Source organism: Lonchura striata, chromosome 12 (genome assembly GCF_046129695.1).
Source record: "Lonchura striata isolate bLonStr1 chromosome 12, bLonStr1.mat, whole genome shotgun sequence".
NCBI lineage: Eukaryota > Metazoa > Chordata > Aves > Passeriformes > Estrildidae > Lonchura > Lonchura striata.
This window is the reverse complement of record NC_134614.1, coordinates 23,005,511-23,022,993: the sequence shown is the minus strand read 5'-3', so window position 1 is coordinate 23,022,993 and position 17,483 is coordinate 23,005,511. Positions and strand designations below refer to the sequence as shown.

Genomic DNA, 17,483 nt, shown 5'->3' with positions numbered 1-17,483 from the left:
CCCACTTCTGGCTCCTACAGCAGCATTTAAAACAGGTCTGGTAAAGAAACAGTTTAATCATGTTTTACACCCAGATTTTGGGGCAGAAAAGGAAGTTCTAATGTTAAAGGACACTGGGAAGGAATTGATTTTCAGAGTAAGCTTTGGCAAATGGCTCCTGGGGAATACAGGGACTGCAGAGGAGTCCAGAGTCAGGGCACAGCAGCCTGAGCCTGGGGCAGGATGCTGACAGACACTGAGGTGAAATCCACATTTCCTGCCTGTTCCACACCCCTGCAGCTACACCCCACACTCACCAGCCCTCACTGAGACCTGCTCTTAGAGCTTCATTTAAAACTGGCTCATGATATGCAAAACCCCAACTCCAGACACACTCTGTGCTCTACCTAGAGCACATGGTTACATAAAATTGCATCTGCATGAGACACTCTGGCTATGCATAATTTATCCCTGCTCCCATCCACACACACTAATTAGCCCTTGCTGACACTTAATGAATGGGAATTCTCATGAAAGTTCTCCAGTTTTTGTGCTTCATGCAAACATATTCAGTGACTAATTTTTGCTTCTTATCTAATTCCAACCGTTTATCTGAAATAATGAATTGGTTGCCAACTGAAACTTTCTTTAAACTGGTTTTAACAACAACAAAAACACAGCACAAAATCATCCTTTAGAAGCAAAAGCACAACACAAAATTGTCTTTTAGAAGCAAAAACCCTTCAGAAGTGCAGCGCTCCCCCCTGAAGTCATGCGTGCTGCGGGGGGATAAAGGAAGGGAGCAAAATAATCAGCCAGGCTGGAAAGCAGCAGTGATGCACTTGGTTATCTCACTGTGCTAATCCTCCATCAGGTGACTGCTCACAAGGTTTCTTTAAGCCCTCATTACTGAGGTAGAAATCCAGAAGTAGGACGGACACTTTGGTGACCCCAGAATAACACGTCTGACCTGGCAGAGGGCGTGGGGGGATTTACAGACCCACCCCGAGGGAGGTGCCACCTCCCAGATGTGCTGGCAGGGGAGGCAGCAAAGTGCTCTGCTCTAAAGAAATCACATTGAAATTCTATAAATCAAACAGCTTTTGCTCCCCAGCCAGAAGACACAAATTACTGACTGGGCTTTGGAGGTAATTCCAGGAGCTCTGAACCTGCAGCTTGGCAGAGATGAGGCTTTTAATTCTCTCATTAAAAGCCCTTCCAATTGAGTAGACATTAATTGTAGTTTTTCACAATAATAAGCTCAAATCATATGACAACAAATCCTACAAGTCAGTTGGAGATATTTCTACCAGGACAAGTTAGAACCTGTTGGTTGTGCTTCAGATACTTCCACCAGCTTGAAAATACTCTCCCTAAATGTGAATTTAAGGCAGAACAGCTTCTCTTCCCCTGATCCAAGCCACGGGGAGTGCCTGGCTGTCACCACTCACTGTCACCCACTGCAGCACACACACAGAGGGCTCTGGAGGCTGGGAAGTCCCAGGTACATTTACAGAATAAATTAAATACTATACAGAACATTGTACCAAATATTCCAGTGGATTGGTCTAATATAGAAAAAACAAAAAAAACCTGAAACTCGAAACTCACCTTGATCATTTCTGCCACGTAACTCTCTGGTCCTGTGTATTCTGTGGAATCTTTGACTTTCACTAAGACAATAAAGCACAAATAGTGCCACATGTTGTGCTCTTCCTTAATGTGCTCTTCAAAGGTGACTGTCTTGTTGTCAAACTTATCTCTCTCCAAACCTGTGAGAGGACACAGGGAGAACCCTGAGTGTTTGTCAGCTGGGGAGCAGGAAAATCAGCTGTAGGACAAAACTGATTCCTAAAGTCTGCTGCACTTCTGCAAGTCACAGTCATTCTGGAATGGACACTGAATATCAGGATAAAATGTGACAAACACCCAGGAGGAGGGAGAAGGGGGAAGAGAAGGGAGAAGGGAGAAGAGAAGGGAGAAGAGAAGGGAGAAGAGAAGGGAGAAGAGAAGGGAGAAGAGAAGGGAGAAGGGAGAAGGGAAAAGAGAAAGAAAAGGAAAAAAAATCAGACAAGAAAGAGAAGAGAAAAAGAGGAGGAAGAGAAGGAAGAGAAAGAGTAAAGTGTAACGAGTACTGCTTATATTTATTATACATAACAAAATAAAATTGGTTAAAAAAGGCAACAACCCTGTAGCAAGCAGTTTGTTGGATTTCATAACACATCTCCTATTTTTGGGCAAACTGATAGCAAAAGCAACATTTGCTCTGCAGCAAATTTCCAAAGGTTATCCCCATCAGGCTGTGTGTTATGCAACATGGCAGGACCATGTCAGTCAACCACAGCACCTCCACTCCCAACCTCCTGCTGGGGAAAGCTTCCACAGGCACGCTTGGAAAAAATGACTGCTCATAAAAATCTCCCCTGTTCCCATAGGAAACTGTTCTTCGAGGCAGAGGAGAAGCAAGAACTAAAGTCTTGAGGAAAAATGGTGTCCTGAGCATTGCCCATCTGCTCCTGCTGCCAAGCTGCAGTGCACGTGGAGCCCAGGAACACGGACTGGCTGAGGGATGCCAGGAGGAACAGCCAGCAATTCAAGGCTTTTCTGAGCCTGCAGCTATCCCTGGCTTACCCACAGTAACCCCTTCCTGTCAAGTGTGTCTCCCCACTTACCACAAATAAAGCAAGTTGTTTTTAGAATTTCTTCTTTCTTCTGCTTTTCACTCCTTAAATCAGCAAAAGTGTCAATGATCACCCCAAAAATCAGGTTCAGGACGATGATGATGACCATGAAGAAGAACAACAGGTCATAGATCACTCTAGCAGCAAAGAGAGGTTCCTGCAAGAAACATTTTGGAATTATCAACAGCCCAGTGGGGTACACAGCCTTATTACCACCCTGCCCCACACCCCGTTGCCTGAGATTCTCCACTGCTGATGCTCTCCAAGGAGAACTCACAATTCAAAGCATTAAATGAAACTAAAATGCAAAACTAAAAGGCAAAAATCACTGAAAGAAAAGCCAAATTAGTCAGCTGCCAGTGTGGGATCTCTGCAGAGCTGCTCTTCCTGTGTCCAAGATTTTGGACTTCTCTCACTTTCAGAAGAGAAAAAACTCTTGTCTCACACACTGGAATTTGTTCTCACCCCTCCCTGAAGCCCTTCCAAATGATATCCCTATATTAATCTGCAGTATATCAACAGAGGATCAGTATGGACCATAAACTTTTTTTACTGGAATTTAATACCATTAATTGCATTTAGCAGCCATGTAAGCTGGACTTTTCAGTACACGTTCCACATTTATTGCAGGCCTGAATATCCAAAATATCCAACCCCCATTTTTACACTCATCCTGCCAGTCAAGTGCCAAAGTTATTATTAACAATTAACTAACTTTGAAGGCTAAGTTTTAGACAAAAACTTTGAAATGTCAGGTAAAACAAAAAAGCACTGCCCCCAGTGTGGCTTTGGGAGTGACAGCCTGAGCCTCGGATCACAGAATGGTAAAAGGGGTGGGAAGGGACTTTAAATCCCATCAGTGCCACCACCCCTGCCATGGCAGGGACCCCTCCCACTGTCCCAGCTGCTCCAAACCCTGTCCAACCTGGCCCTGGGCACTGCCAGGGATCCAGGGGCAGCCACAGCTGCTCTGGGCACCTGTGCCAGGGCTGCCCACCCTGCCAGGGAAGAATTTCTTCTTAAATGATGGACACAAAAGCTTATACAGCAGCCAGAATGGGAGCCAAAGGGGTGTTATGGAAAATTCCTGCTGCTTAGCCTGGTCCTCACTCTGCTGACAGCTCCAAACCACATCATCCTTCCTCCCCCACACTCCCACCAGCCCAGCCTGGTCCTGTCCTTCCTTCCCTCTCATCTGACACATCACCTCTCCCTAGGGATGCTCGTGCCACTGGCATCCACCAGCCAGCACAGCATTTCCTGAGGCTCCCTCACTGCTCTGAACTCATCTCCCAGCTCAGCCCCTCGGCTCCCCATCCCTGCTCTGGGCATCCCCCATCTCTGCAGGCCTGGCACAAGTGGCTGGTGCTCCGTGGGACCCCAGGGATGTCACCTCAGCAGCAGAGGGTCCCTCTGCGTGCCTGGAGCAGTGCGCACACGCTGTGCCCAGCAGAGCAGATCCCAGCCCTGCTCAGCAGCACTCTCCACCCCCAGCCAGGGTAATTTACCTCTTTGGAAGGTTTCCTGAGCACATCACCTACTCCACCCCCGCTCCTGAGCCCGTGACTCAGAACAGTAACAATGCACATCAGCAGCGTCTCGCACGTATGCTCCTTGTTCTCTTCCTCCATCTCCTCAGTGATCAGCTCTGGGAACACAGCAAGCAAAGACACGTTTCACAGCCAAGATTAGCTCTAAATCCTCCTCTCCATTCTTTGCTGGGTGTGCTCTCTCCCCCCTCAGACTGCCAGCCTGTGCTGCAAATCCCTGTAGGTTCATTCCCCAAATCGTCACAGAACAGTGTGGGCTGAGGGGACCTCTGCAGATCATCCACCCACCCCCTGCCCAGGCAGGGTCACCTGGAGCAGTGACACAGGGACATCTCCAGGTGGGCTTGGGATGTCCCCAGAGACACTCCAGGACTCCCTGGGCAGCTGCTCGGGGCTCTGCCCCTCCATGGAGAGCAGCTCCTCCTCTGCTGAGCTGGAACCTGTTTTAGTTAATGGTCACTGCTCCTTGTCCTGTCACTGGGAACCACTGGGAAGGGTCTGAAGCCATCCTCTGACACCCCCTGGGGATATTGTATGGATTGATGGGATCCCCTCTCAGTCTTCCTTGGACTAAACAGGCCCTGAACAGTCTCTCCCCATAAGGGAGATGCTCCAGACCCCTCCTCATCCCATGGCCTTCCTTGGACCCTCTCCAGAGCCACCCTGGGAGCAGATCTCCTCCCTGCCCTCCTCTCCCCACCACCAGCTTTCCTTTGTGCCTGAGCTGCTGCCTGTGACTGGGTGAAATCTCTTTCCATCCCCGCTGGCATGCACAGCTCAGCTCACCAGATGCCTGTTTATACAGAACCCGAGCTTTCTGACAGCTCAGAGGACAAAGTGTTGCCTCTTCCACTCTCCCCTGGTGCCTGACAGATTGCACAGCCTTTGGGCTGCACTCAAAATGGCAACTTCCACTCAGAGCTTTCAAATGGCTAAAAGATCACTGCTTGTAGAAACAGCACTCTGCTAGAGAAGCAACACACCTCTCCTGACCTTCCCCTCGCTCGGCTCAAGGCTCCAACTTCACTGCTTCACTTGCAGAGCTGCTAAAATCCACTCCCTAACCTCACACGCTCCCCTGTACCCATTCAACATCTCACGACTTTGGTTCCATCACAAAAATGCTCATGAGCAGATCCCACCTTCCCACAGCCAGCCCTGGAGAGGCCCCAGCCCCTGAAATACCCAAAACCCGAGAGCAGTGGCCAAATATGGGGCACCACGAGCATCCCTGACCCCACACAAGCCCCTGGCACTCTGCTGATTATTTGTGATACAAAAACATCCCTGACTTTTCCTTCTTGCAGCCAGAGAGAAGGAGCTGCAAGAAGCAGCTTTTCCTGCAGCAAGGCTGAATTTGACTGTCTCAGAGAGGAGCCCTGAGCAAAGCTGAGCCCTCTCCTCCTGTGAGCAGGGGCTGGTGGCCATCGCTGACCTTTGATGGCCATGCAAGAGCCACCCTTCCCAGAGAAACTTGGATGTTCTGTCTGCCCCTCCCAGCCAGCACCATAAATCTCCCACATGGAAATTACATTTTCTAGAAATAAAACTGGAATAGTTCAATACCCGGGTAATATCTCACTTTCTTGATCTCCAAACCTACCCTCGTCTACTTAACCCACTGAGCACTCCCTGCCATTATGTTAAAACAGTTTCCTTAGTTTGAGATAGAACAAAGCTGCCAATAAACCATATTTCACAGGGCATTATCCTCTGAGATCACATTTAATAGCCTCATGTTTTAAAATAATAAACTTTGCAAAGAGGCAAACTGCATCTTTTCCTTCTGCAATTGATGCAGAAATTTAAAGAGTATGGCAGTGTTTTATGAAGTCTGGTTTAGCTGTAAGTTTCTTTGCTTTAGTCACTTCATGTAACAGATGTTATGCTGCTGGCCTAAATTAATCCTATTTCAAGTTAATCTCGTGATAGCTTTGTTCTCAAATTTATTGCATAGCATTTTCTAAATAAGTTCTTTTAATTGAAGGTGATTAACTAAAAAAAAAAGAGTGAAAACTCAGGGTGTGAGTTAGGAATCCCAGAGAGGTACTTACGGTCGGAGGGAATGATGGAGGAGCAGTTGTCACTGCTCCCTGCCTTGCACACATCCGAGTAGAGGAACTCGCCAGTCATGGTCTCACCTGGCTCTGTGCGATCTGAAAGCACAAAATGCTGCATCAAAGGATGCTTTAACACCCTGCAAGGTGACTCCTCAGCTGTGGGAACCCAGGGCTTCCCTCTGGCTGCCCTGGGACCCTGGCAGAGGTCAGGAGCCCCCTGGACAGAGCCCCCAGAGACACTGGCTGTGATCTCTGTCCATGGAAAAGAGTTTTCAACCTTACAGGATGAATTACAAGCTCTGAATGTTTAATATCAGTAATAATTAAGTGTGGCACGGGTGCAAAAGTAAAATTTTAGGATTCTAGATGAGGGGTCCAAAGGGGACAAGCTGGAGGAAATTGGGTGTGCCTTGTCCTTTTCTCCTTCTTCATGCCCTCCATGTCTCACTGTGGTGTTGGCATTTTTCTGTTGGTTCAGGCTGGGGACACACTGTCCAACGTAGGTGACAGATATTGGCACGTTCTTGTAAATGCAGCCCAGGGAGTTTCTGGTATTTAATGTTTGTCACATCCCACTGAGGGCAGAGCCCCACACGCTGCCCTGCAGGACAGAGCTGGGCAGGGCAGCAGAACATGTGAGAGATCAACAGAATAAACAACCTGGAAACAGCACAGACCAATTATGGCTTCTGCTTTGGCGGGGGGCTGACAGACAGAGACTTTTACAATCTCAGAATCATCTAAATACCACAGATTCTGACACTCAGGTATTAGGGTTCCCTGTTGTACTCAGTGTGCAATTACAAAGCATTCAGAGCAGTACCTTACCCTAGAGATGTCAAAAGTGCAGTTATTTCCTGATTTACACATTCCATGGCTTTAAATTCAACCACAAAAGCATTTTTTATTTCACAGAACCACAGATTCCCTGAGGTTGGAAAAGATCTCCAAGATTCTTCATTTAGTGGCTGATGCCCCACCTTGTCCCTAGCCCAGAGCACTCAGTGCCACGTCCTTGGGGCACCTCCAGGGACGGGCACTCCAAACCTCCCTGGGCAGCTCTTTCCAAGGCCTGAGCACCCTTTCCATGGAGAAGTCCCTCCTGCTGTCCCACCTGGGCACTGCTGGCAGAGCTGGAGCCCTTTCCCCTTGTCCTGTGCGTGCCCTGGGGAACAGGAGCCCCGTTCTTCCTGCAACACAACCCTGCTGGCACCGACCTGGCAGCAGGGTCTCGTTGGGGAGCTTGTCCACCTCCAGGATGAAGTCATCCTTGAAGAAGAGGTAGCCCACGATGGAGAACAGGTAGACCAGGATGAGGGCCAGCACGGCCGTCAGGATGATGGAGCGCCCGTTGCGCGTCACGCTCTTGATGACGTTGAGCAGCGTCTCCTCCCGGTACACCAGGTCAAAGAGCTGGGGAAGGCCAAAACAGCTCATGGAGCACCAGCAGCCTGTGCCACCGTATCCTGGGCCGTGCCCTCGGCAGCAGGAGCAGCGGGACACCCCTGCCCTCCTCTGCAGCAGCCCGTGCCCGCTGCGGGCAGCCGCTCCTGCTCAGGGCGAGACACACACCGAGCTGCCAGCACAGACTGCTGGCTGGTTCTTGTACTATCAACTACCCCCTCACAGCCTCCAAACAGCTCACTTCAATTTGCTATTTTCTTTAAAACTTAATTTATTGAGCATTTTGTTAAATAAGCAATACTTTTCCCACAAAATGTGCGTTTTGATTTCTCTGGTGGGTTTTCTTTCATTTTTCACTGGGTCTGGGACAGCCCACAGCAGAGCCCAGGCAGGTTGTGGCTATGCTGGTGGATCACGGGACAGGTATTTGTTAAACTGGACCTCCATGAAACAGCAAATAACCAGCTCAGGTACCAGAGGATGTGGCTAACACCAACCAGAGCCACAAAGAGCTTGTTCTGAATGGGATTTCAGCTTTGCATCTCCACCACCACTGCTTCAGTGTTATTCTACAAGCATTGTGCTGTGCAGGGTGAATCCCACCCCAGAAGGAACACATGTGCCAGGATCCCTGGCCATCCCTGAGGGCTGGAGCCTGGATACAGCCATGGAGTCACTCCAAAGTCACCCAGCTGCTCAGAAAGCACAGACACTGTGTGACAGTCACTGATAACACAGCAAAGCATCACAGCCCATCTCATTCTACCCCGTGGCAGGGACACCTCCCACTGTCCCAGGCTGTCCAGCCTGGCCTTGGGCACTGACAGGGATCCAGGGGCAGCCCCAGCTGCTCTGGGCACCCTGTGCCCTCACAGAGAGGGATTTCTCCCTCATATCTCATCTAAACCTTTCTTATTTTGTTTTAAAACCATCCCCCCATGTCCTCTCCCTATCTGTCTGTGCAAGAAGTCACCCATCAGCAGAAGGGATGTGGCAGGAGTCCTGCTGTCTCCCACAGTAACTTCTCCTAAAGAAAACCCCCAGTCTGTGGCTCTTCCCAGTGTCTGTTCAACAGTTCCCCAGCAGAAAAGCAGAAATTTTCCTGGATATGCCTGAGATGGGACTTCACAAACAGAGCAGAAGACATTCTGAGGGCCAAGCAAACACCCACCAAGAGGCTGTAAAAGAACTCGTGCACGAAGAGCCCCAGGGCACAGATCAGCAGGTACAGCAGGTGATAGAGGAACTCCACGTCCATGATCATGGCCTTGTATCCTCGCGTGAACGTTCCGCAGTTCCCCACGAAACTCATCAGGAAAATGATTTTATTGCAAACCTAATGAAGGATCAACCATAAATTAGATACCATATCAGCGAAAACAGACTGTTTTTTCAAGCTGGAGGTAACTTGGCACCTTGCTGGGCAATCCCTGTCAAACTCTGACCACCTTCCATGAAGAAATTCCTGCTGGTTCCACCCTGAGCCTCCCCAGCCCAGCCTGGGGCCGTTCCCTCTGCTCCTGTCCCTGTTCCCAGCCCAACCCCCCGGCTGTCCCCTCCTGGCAGGAGCTGTGCAGAACCACAAGGTCCCCCTGAGGTCCTTTTCTCCAGGCTGAGCCCCTTCCCAGCTGCTCTCCATCAGACTCACAACGCATCATTTAGTGAGCCTCACACAACCCCATAAATACTGAGGCACTTTGGGTGAATAAGCTTGTGCTTTAGGTCACAGACTCCTCCCCGTGCCTGGCTGAGGTTGGAGCTGTTCCTACACTGAGCAAAGCCTCAGAGCTCCGTCTGCAGCCTGGAGAAGCAGGAGTAAAGGAACAACTCGGAGCACTCACGTGAAGAGCAGCCCAAGGAGGGAATTCCTCCTCCCACCAGTCCCACCAGCGTGTCCCAGGCTGTTTCTGCTCCACGTCCTCACACACAGGTGAGGAACCCTTACACAGGGGGCAGGAGGAGGTCAGGAAAGGCCCTGGGCTCTTACATTGAAGGCTCCCAGCAGGAACAAGGTGGGCTGCAGGCCCACGGAGAAGATGAGGCGCAGGATGGTGGAGGCGATCAGGGCGCGGATGCCGTGGGGCTTGGGCAGGGCGATGACGATGGCCAGGGAGATGAGCATGGCTGTCCACAGCAGGCCAGACAGGTGGGGCTCCAGCGTGCCTGGGCAAAACAGAGCCATTCCTGCACAAGCAAACCCACCAGAGCAGTGCCATTTGTCCTGCCTTTGCTGGAGCATCACCCAACCTGCCTTCACCACCCCGGCAGCGTCTCAGCCCAAGCCTTTAGCAGCTTTAATCACCAGCTCGTTATTACAGAGTCACACAATCACAGAATAATGAGGCTCTAAGATCATCAAGTCCAACCCATGCCCTAATACCTCAACTAGACCATAGCACCAAGTCTTTTTTTAAACATATCCAGAGATGGTGATTCCACCACCTCCCCTAGGAAGGCAATTCCAGTATTTTCTTATTCTTCTTATTATTCTTTATTAAATCATCCTGCAGGTGATAAGTGCTACAGGAGCTTCATTTGGTTCACACCTGAGTGCTGGCCCCTTGCAGCCCCTCTGCTGTGCAGAGGCAGTGCCTGGGCAGGGGAGGGCACTCCCTGGCACTCCCCCTGATGTGCTTTAGGTCAGACCCTCGCACCCGTTTTTGGCACCCCTTGCTATTTCTGGCTCTATTTAGGCTGTCCCCTGAGACTGGCTGCTTACACAACACAGAGCCCGTGTAGCTAAAAATACACTTCCCTGAAAGAGCCATAAAAAAGATCCGGCCCAAAACACTCTGATTTATGCAAAATGTGAGACACCTCTTTCTCAAAACTGACTTAAATTTTTGTCTTCAAGCAACTGGTTCCTCAACAGACAAAAAAGCAAGATTCCCCCAAATTTCACAGCACTCTGCAGCCCTTCTTCAAGCACATTCTCACAGAGCTTGTGTCTGACTGGCAAGTCTCACTGTCACTTAGGGCTTTTTCCCCCTGCTCCCAAATCCAGGCAACTTAGGAAATATTACTCTCATCTGACTACCACCAGCAGCCATTTAATCTTGTTCCAAATCACTGCAGATTAATAAAGCTGGCAGAGGATGGATGGAAATTAAAAGTTGATAAGCATAAAGTTGAACAGCTGTTTTGGCTGCCTGGGGGGACTCTGGCTCCTGGAGCTGTCACACAGCACAAGGTGCAGAGCTGGGAATGGAGTCACTGGGTGGGAACAAGCAACAGCACGGGGAGGGGACACAGGAAATGCACAGTGGCTTATTTAGGAACGACTTATCCAAAATATAAATGAGATTTATTGGGAATATATTTGCTTTCAGGACTTGCAGCAGCTCCCAGCAGGCCTGAAGAAACACCTGGAGTGAGCGAGCTCTCAGGTGCTCCCTGGAACACCCACCTGGGCCCAGCCCAGAGCTCCAGGCTGCCCAGCAGCACAAGGAGGGCACTGCCAGGAGCTCGTGGGACCCTCAGGAGCCACCTCAGGGCACAGCAGGGCCACAGCAGGGAGCAGAGCAGCTCCCCTCTCCCCCCAGGGCAGGGAGCAGCATCCTTGTCCTGGCTGGTCACTCCTCAACTGCTGCACCCCCTGACCCCAAAGCCTTGCTGGGAGCACGGGGACTCCCTGCACAGCAGAACAGGAAGCTCTGCCTCTCTCTGGAATTCTCACCATTCCAGTACCAAATTCCAGGCATCCAGTTTTGTTTCTGCTCCTCAAGTCAGAAGTTTTACAGCTTCTGCTACTGTCAGATGCTCATCAGCTGCTCAGTTCACCGTGTCTGAGCAATTCAAGACACTGACAACTTCCCCCAAACAGTCTGTTTGGAAGAGTCTTTTTTTTTTTTAAAGCTAAATATAAGATAAACATGTATTTATTTATTTTACTTTTTGGATTCCAACTAGGAGAGGAAGAGGTTTTATCAAAATGCTACCTGATAAATAAAGAATTTCAAATATGTAGGGTAGGGCATCTTTAAAACGCCAAACAATCCCCGCCACAGTCTTGCAGTTTGTAATTCCAGGGAACTCATTTAACCAGCAGCTTTCCTGGCAGCCATACATTCAGAGCTTTTAACTTGGGATCTTTGCAACTGGAGACAGGAATTGCTCTTTGGGCTTGTTAGAACCTCCAAGCCAGGATCTGAGCTGTCCCCACTCTGCTGACACTGGGTGTGACACTGAGGAGCAGCAGGCTCAGCCTGGTGGTCCTGATGGCAGAAGGTAAAACTGTTCTCTCCCCCCTCTCAGGAGCTCTGGAATTTGGTGTAAAACCCTCTGACAGGCTTTCTCAGGATGCAAACCCCCTACACCCAAGGCAAAAGCTCCTGCCTAGGCATTCCCATCGTTCTGCAAGTGATGCAGGTGAGAACATCCCTGCGGATTTCCCAGCTGACTGCAGCCCTGGGGAGAGGCTGGATGTGCTCAGAGCTCACTGAGCTGGCTCTGAGAGCCACCACGGGCCTGTCACCGAGCAATCCCACGGTGCCAGCCCAGAATTTGAGCTGAGAATGTGGCACCCTGCTCCCCGTGGGCATCCTCTGCTCCCCACACCCCTGGGCAGGCAAGGCTGGGAATGGGCTCCCCATCTTCATCCTCCAGTGATTCCTGCTGCTCACTGCCCCCCTGCCCAGCAGGATAATGTCACCCACCCCCAGCACTCAGAGGCCTCCTGGAGCACCAGGAAAAGTGTGTGGAAAATGCCATTAATAAACTGCAAGCTCAAGGAAAACAACACATTCAACATTTCGCCTATTTTTAGCTCAATCCTTAATTACAGGACTTTAAACTGAAGTAGAACAGTCAAGCAATTAAAGGTGGATGTTTATCTCAGGTAATTTTTTCCCCTAGGAAAAACCATGGCTCTACAATTTCCTTAAAAGTGCCTCAAGAAAGAGAATAGCACAATTTAAAATAAGGCAATGTAAAAAGCCACATTCTGTTCTCCTAGCCCCACTGATGCAAACAGCAGTGCACAGACACGAGTGGGGAGAGCAGAATTTGGCTCATTGCACCTTATTTGTTCACGTGGTTTTTTAGGTTAAATATCAGTACCTCCTCGAATTCCCTTGAATGGGTAGAAAAATGCCACGAGCAGGTTCATGAGGACAGCCAGGTTAAAGGAAATGCTGCTCCAGAAGGACATGTTCCGAGCACACCAGTAGAGGAAAGGCTGAGCTGAAAGACAGAAAATTATTTCTTTTTAATGGAGAGTTTAGTAACAGTAAGAGGTCTTTATTAAAAAAAAAATATCACCACCAAAACAAGTTTGTTTCCAGTTTGCCCAAAGGCACAGCATCAAAAGTAATAACATTCATAGCTTCTTCTAAAGTTTATTTAATTATCCTTCATCTTGGGGGCACTTAAAGTTTCCTAGATGGTGTTTTAAGGTAAAGGATCCCTGTTTTAAACATGGTTTAGCAGCAGCACGAGAACAAGCTGAGAAACTGCAGAGATCAAGCACTTGGGGCCTCCCCTAATAATAAACTTTGTACTCAGAGTCACACCAAGAACAATTTGGAGGGGGAAAAAGAGCTCCAGCCCCATCCCTGTGTTCTGCTGCTGCCTGCAGCTCACCTGCACCAGACAGTGCCACCTGCAAATTCATTTTCTGCTGAGAGCAGCCCAAAACAGCCCCAGAATGAGCAGGGGGTGAAGCTCCCTGGCCTTCCCTCTGCCCTGGGGGCAAAGGACTCAGCACATCTGCACAGAACTCCATGTATAATCCAACAGCACATTTAAATCCTTAATGTTACCCAGAAATACTTCTCAAAAAGACTCCTAATTCTAATTATCCCTGCAGCCAGAACCAAGAGGCAGAAAGCAGAAAGATTCCTTTGCTGAAGTGGTCGTGAACCCAACGAAAGCTGCCTTGCAGTAATTCCCTCAGCATCCAGGCAAAATCCCCCTGATTTTAGCTCCTGCAGGCTTTCTGCACAGCAAACTGTGTCCTCCTGAAATCTAGAGTAGTGAAAAAAATCCATTTAAAAAAGGGAAAGCACTGTTTTGCCCTGGTGGAAGGAGGCAGCTTGTCTAGGTATCAGGGAGCAAAGAAAAAGCTCTCAATAAAATTTAGGAACAAGCTGAAAATGCAGACTTTGGGCTGAAGGGTGATTTACAACAACACGCAGCAGTTCTGAGCCTTGCAGCAGCCACCACCTCTCTCCAGAAAATCCTCTCCTCTAACACCCCCAGCTAACAAAGGGGTAAAGAATTCCACAGTATCTCAATGTTCCCCATTTCCTTTTAACTGGAAGAATGTGTAACCAGGTTTAATTAATTTATATGGGATTATAAAAGGGTGATTATAAAGGTCCAGGTTTAACTTTAAGCCTTCCTTTGGTGATGGACACTGCTCTCTGTCCGTATGGTGCTTTGGCAGCTCATTTCCGTTCTTAATTAACAATTAAGAGATTTCTGGTGCTCAGATTATGGGCCAGCACCATGAGCTGAAGGGAGAAGTACACAGGTCTTTATTTTAGAAGTCTTTTTGAGGGTTGAATAGACTCTAACTGGCATCATGTGAGCACACACAGCACTGCCAGAGGTCACAGCTCCAACACAAAATACTGAAAATGTGAGAAACAACTCTGCAAGTGCAAAGATTCACTCAGAGGCCCCATATTAGAGACAGAATAAATTATTCCAGTTTTTTAAAGGAAAAGAAAGAAAGATTCTCCACTTCTGCAGGTGGATCTTGGCTAATTTGTGTTCTGTTGTTAATGATGGATGCCTTCACAGCTTGCTTGGAGACAGCCTTGAAGACAAAGTGACTCAAACAAAATCTAACAGAATATATGGATGCTGCTGAAGTTGCAATTTGTTTAGGATGTCACACTCCTGGATTTCTTGCAGAGCTCTGAGATTTTTGGAAGCAGTCCCAAGAGGGGGTTCCAGACCAGTCCTGCTCTTGCACTACAAGCTGGCGTGGAGCTGCAGGGCAGGGAGCAGCAGTGCTATCAGATGGCAGGGGCTGAGTGCAGCAGGAAGGAGCTGCCTTATCTCACATTTCACAGGGTCACTGCTGGTCACTGCTCAGCCCTGCCCACTGAGCCCCAGCTGCAGCATTCAGCCTTCCGCAGAACAAGAACAAAAATATTAAAAGCAAGAAGGTTTGCTGGGGGACATGGTGGCACTGTGTGAATTAAAATATCATTTTAGGGCATTTCCCAGCTGCCAGTGGGAACCTCAGAGGGAAAACCAGTGCTTGAAAACACCTGTGTTCAGACATTTGAGCATCACAGAGATGGATGAGACTTACCAAACTGTTAGCCAGTCTACTTGCCAGAAAAGGATGAATTCTACTTTACGATTACTCAGAAATCCATCTTTAACTTGTTCTTAAACATCTCCATTCCTAGAGATGCCCTAAGACCACAGAAATCTTTATGGTTGGAAAAGACCTTTACAATCACCAAGTCCAACCTTGCTGCATTCTCAGTGGCACGGGCCACTGCTCTCTTCAGCTGGGTCCTCTCCTTTCTCCTCATTTCAGCTGCTCCTCCACACCTTTGCTCCTTCCTGCTGGATCTCAGAAAGGAAGACCTGGGTCCCCTCCCTGCTGCTCCAGCATTCAGCTGCCTTTGTCCCAGCAGCTCTGCAGAGGAGCAGCTCTGGCAGACCATTGTCAGAGCTGCTGCTCAGCCAAGCTTCCAGATCCCCAAAATCCCCACCTCGCGCGGAGCAGCACGGACCCACCTCGCAGTTTCTTCTGCCAGTTCATCTCGTTGAAGAGGTCCTCAGACTTGAGGAAGAAGTCGTTGATCTTGCTGCCCTGCTCGTCCCTCTCCGTGGTGTAGTAGATGCGCAGCTTGGACTCCTTGGTGAGGAACTCGCAGATGCTGGGCACGGGGAACACGATCTGCTCCATGGTGCGGTCCGACCTGACGATCTGCACAGCAGCCCCGTGAGTCCTTCCCCCTTCTACGTGCTTTTATTTCTTGGTTTGCTGCCTGCTTTGCTCCCCTTTTCGAACCAGCTACATGCAGACTTATATCCAAACAACAGCGGCTCAACACAGATTTAATTTCATTTACCTTTCAGAGCAGGGCTACATTTAGCTCCAGAATGGTAATTTCTATGCTGTGGTCTTATCCTGGCAGTACTGGTCTTAGCTGGGATTTCCAAGGGGCTCAGAGAATCCCACATCACAGCTGGGATGCAGTTCAGAGCAACGTGGTGGCCCAATTCAAGAATGTTGGCAAATGTAAGCCAAATGTGGGAAAGTACAAGGAATAACAGTGATATCTCTATTGCTTATTGGAGAGTTTTGGGAAGTCAAAGAACCGTAGAACCGTGGACTGGTTTGGATTGGGAGGACCCCAAATCCCACCCAGTGCCAGCCCTGCCATGGCAGGGACACCTTCCCCTGTCCCAGGCTGCTCCAGCCCCAGCGTCCAACATGGCCTGGGGCACTGCCAGGGATCCAGGGGCAGCCCCAGCTCCTCCAGGAAATCTCCGTTATCTGTGAACATTTTACTTTTATAAAGCTCTTAGATGGCACACGAGGCCAAACTGTCATTTGAATCCAGAAAGAGTGGCAAAAAGCTATCACAAACTTTCTGGATTCAGCAACAGCACCGGCCAAAATGTAACAGAAGCGAAGCCACACTTCCTGCTGCCAAGAGAGCTCTGCTCAGCTCCATCCCCGAGCCCACACATGACAGCTCAGGAATAGCTCCCCCCGCCACTGCCAGGGAATTAAATAAATAACTCTCTCTGCATGTTCTGTATCAGAGACAACAGGCCACAGGCAGGCAGAGCCCTGGCAGCAGCAGGAATCATGCCCCAGGGCTGCCCTCCCCCTGGGCTTCCCTACCTCGATCTGTGCCGTGTGCTTGGCGTAGAACTCCAGCGCCTCGTCCCCCTCGATCTGACCCCCTGGCTTCAGCATGTTCTGCAGCTCTTTGTTGTGACGAGCCAACTAAAATAAAGGAATGCACAGGGAGTGGGAGACACCAGATGTCTCTCTGTGATATTAAATTTCTGATTTTTGGCATAAAAAAAGAAATAGTACGCAGTCAGCTGCTAGGAAAGGGCAAAGTTGACAGAAGGCTTGTTCTGTTCCAACCAGACACCCTGCAGCTCTATTTTGGGAGCAAGTCAGAATGATTCAAATATGTATTTCTTTAATGCCAGTGTTGTACTCCTCTTTTCCCCATCCTCTCCCACCCTTTGCCTGGAATCTTTCTGATCCCACAGAAATTCACATTCGGTCTGTCATTCTACACCACCCTAACCCAAAGGTGTGCCCATCACCCAAGATCCAGGCAGGGACAAAGAGAAAATCTGCATCAACTGAGCAGCAGATGTACAGAGCGCTGCTCCAAAAATGCTGCTGGATGCTCCAAATTCATCCTGCAGCACAGTGAGGGTCTGTCTGCTCAGATGCTGGAGGAACAAGAAGTCTCTAATGCAGTGAGAGATGTAGCACCAATAGATTAAGTGAATTTAAATACAGTTTTCTCCCCTTTGGTTTTTTACCTTTCAAATACACATTGTATCAGTACAATGGCTCTGCTTGGCTCCAGCAGAGAGAGAATGTGGTAAGGACCGAGATTTCTGATTACACTTTAATTGATCTGTGAGTAGAATTTCTTTGGGAGTATAAAGTAACCTTTGATACAGCTGAAAAATAATACACTGCTGCTCAGTGCTGCCAAGAATTGAGCCACATGTCGTCAGGAACTCGGTCCAGAGTCTGCCTGCTTCCCACGATAAAAGAAAATTCCCAAAATTTTCTTGTATTACGCTATTTTTGTTTCTGATTAAAATTAGGATTTGCTCTGATAAAAAGAGTATGTGCA

The 17,483-nt window shown here is 49.0% G+C and overlaps 1 protein-coding gene across 1 annotated transcript in view; it reads right to left on the bottom strand.

Annotated features, from left to right (window-relative positions):
* Positions 1-17,483, bottom strand: part of ITPR1 (inositol 1,4,5-trisphosphate receptor type 1) — a 157,320-nt gene that overhangs the window by 15,209 nt on the left and 124,628 nt on the right. The window contains exons 50-59 of the mRNA XM_077786196.1: positions 16,496-16,600; positions 15,376-15,568; positions 12,733-12,855; positions 9,662-9,837; positions 8,846-9,010; positions 7,488-7,683; positions 6,265-6,366; positions 4,169-4,308; positions 2,652-2,817; positions 1,591-1,751 (exon numbers count right to left, since the gene is read on the bottom strand). Coding sequence (XP_077642322.1) covers positions 1,591-1,751; positions 2,652-2,817; positions 4,169-4,308; positions 6,265-6,366; positions 7,488-7,683; positions 8,846-9,010; positions 9,662-9,837; positions 12,733-12,855; positions 15,376-15,568; positions 16,496-16,600 — 1,527 coding nt within the window. The remainder of the gene's footprint in view (positions 1-1,590; positions 1,752-2,651; positions 2,818-4,168; positions 4,309-6,264; positions 6,367-7,487; positions 7,684-8,845; positions 9,011-9,661; positions 9,838-12,732; positions 12,856-15,375; positions 15,569-16,495; positions 16,601-17,483) is intronic.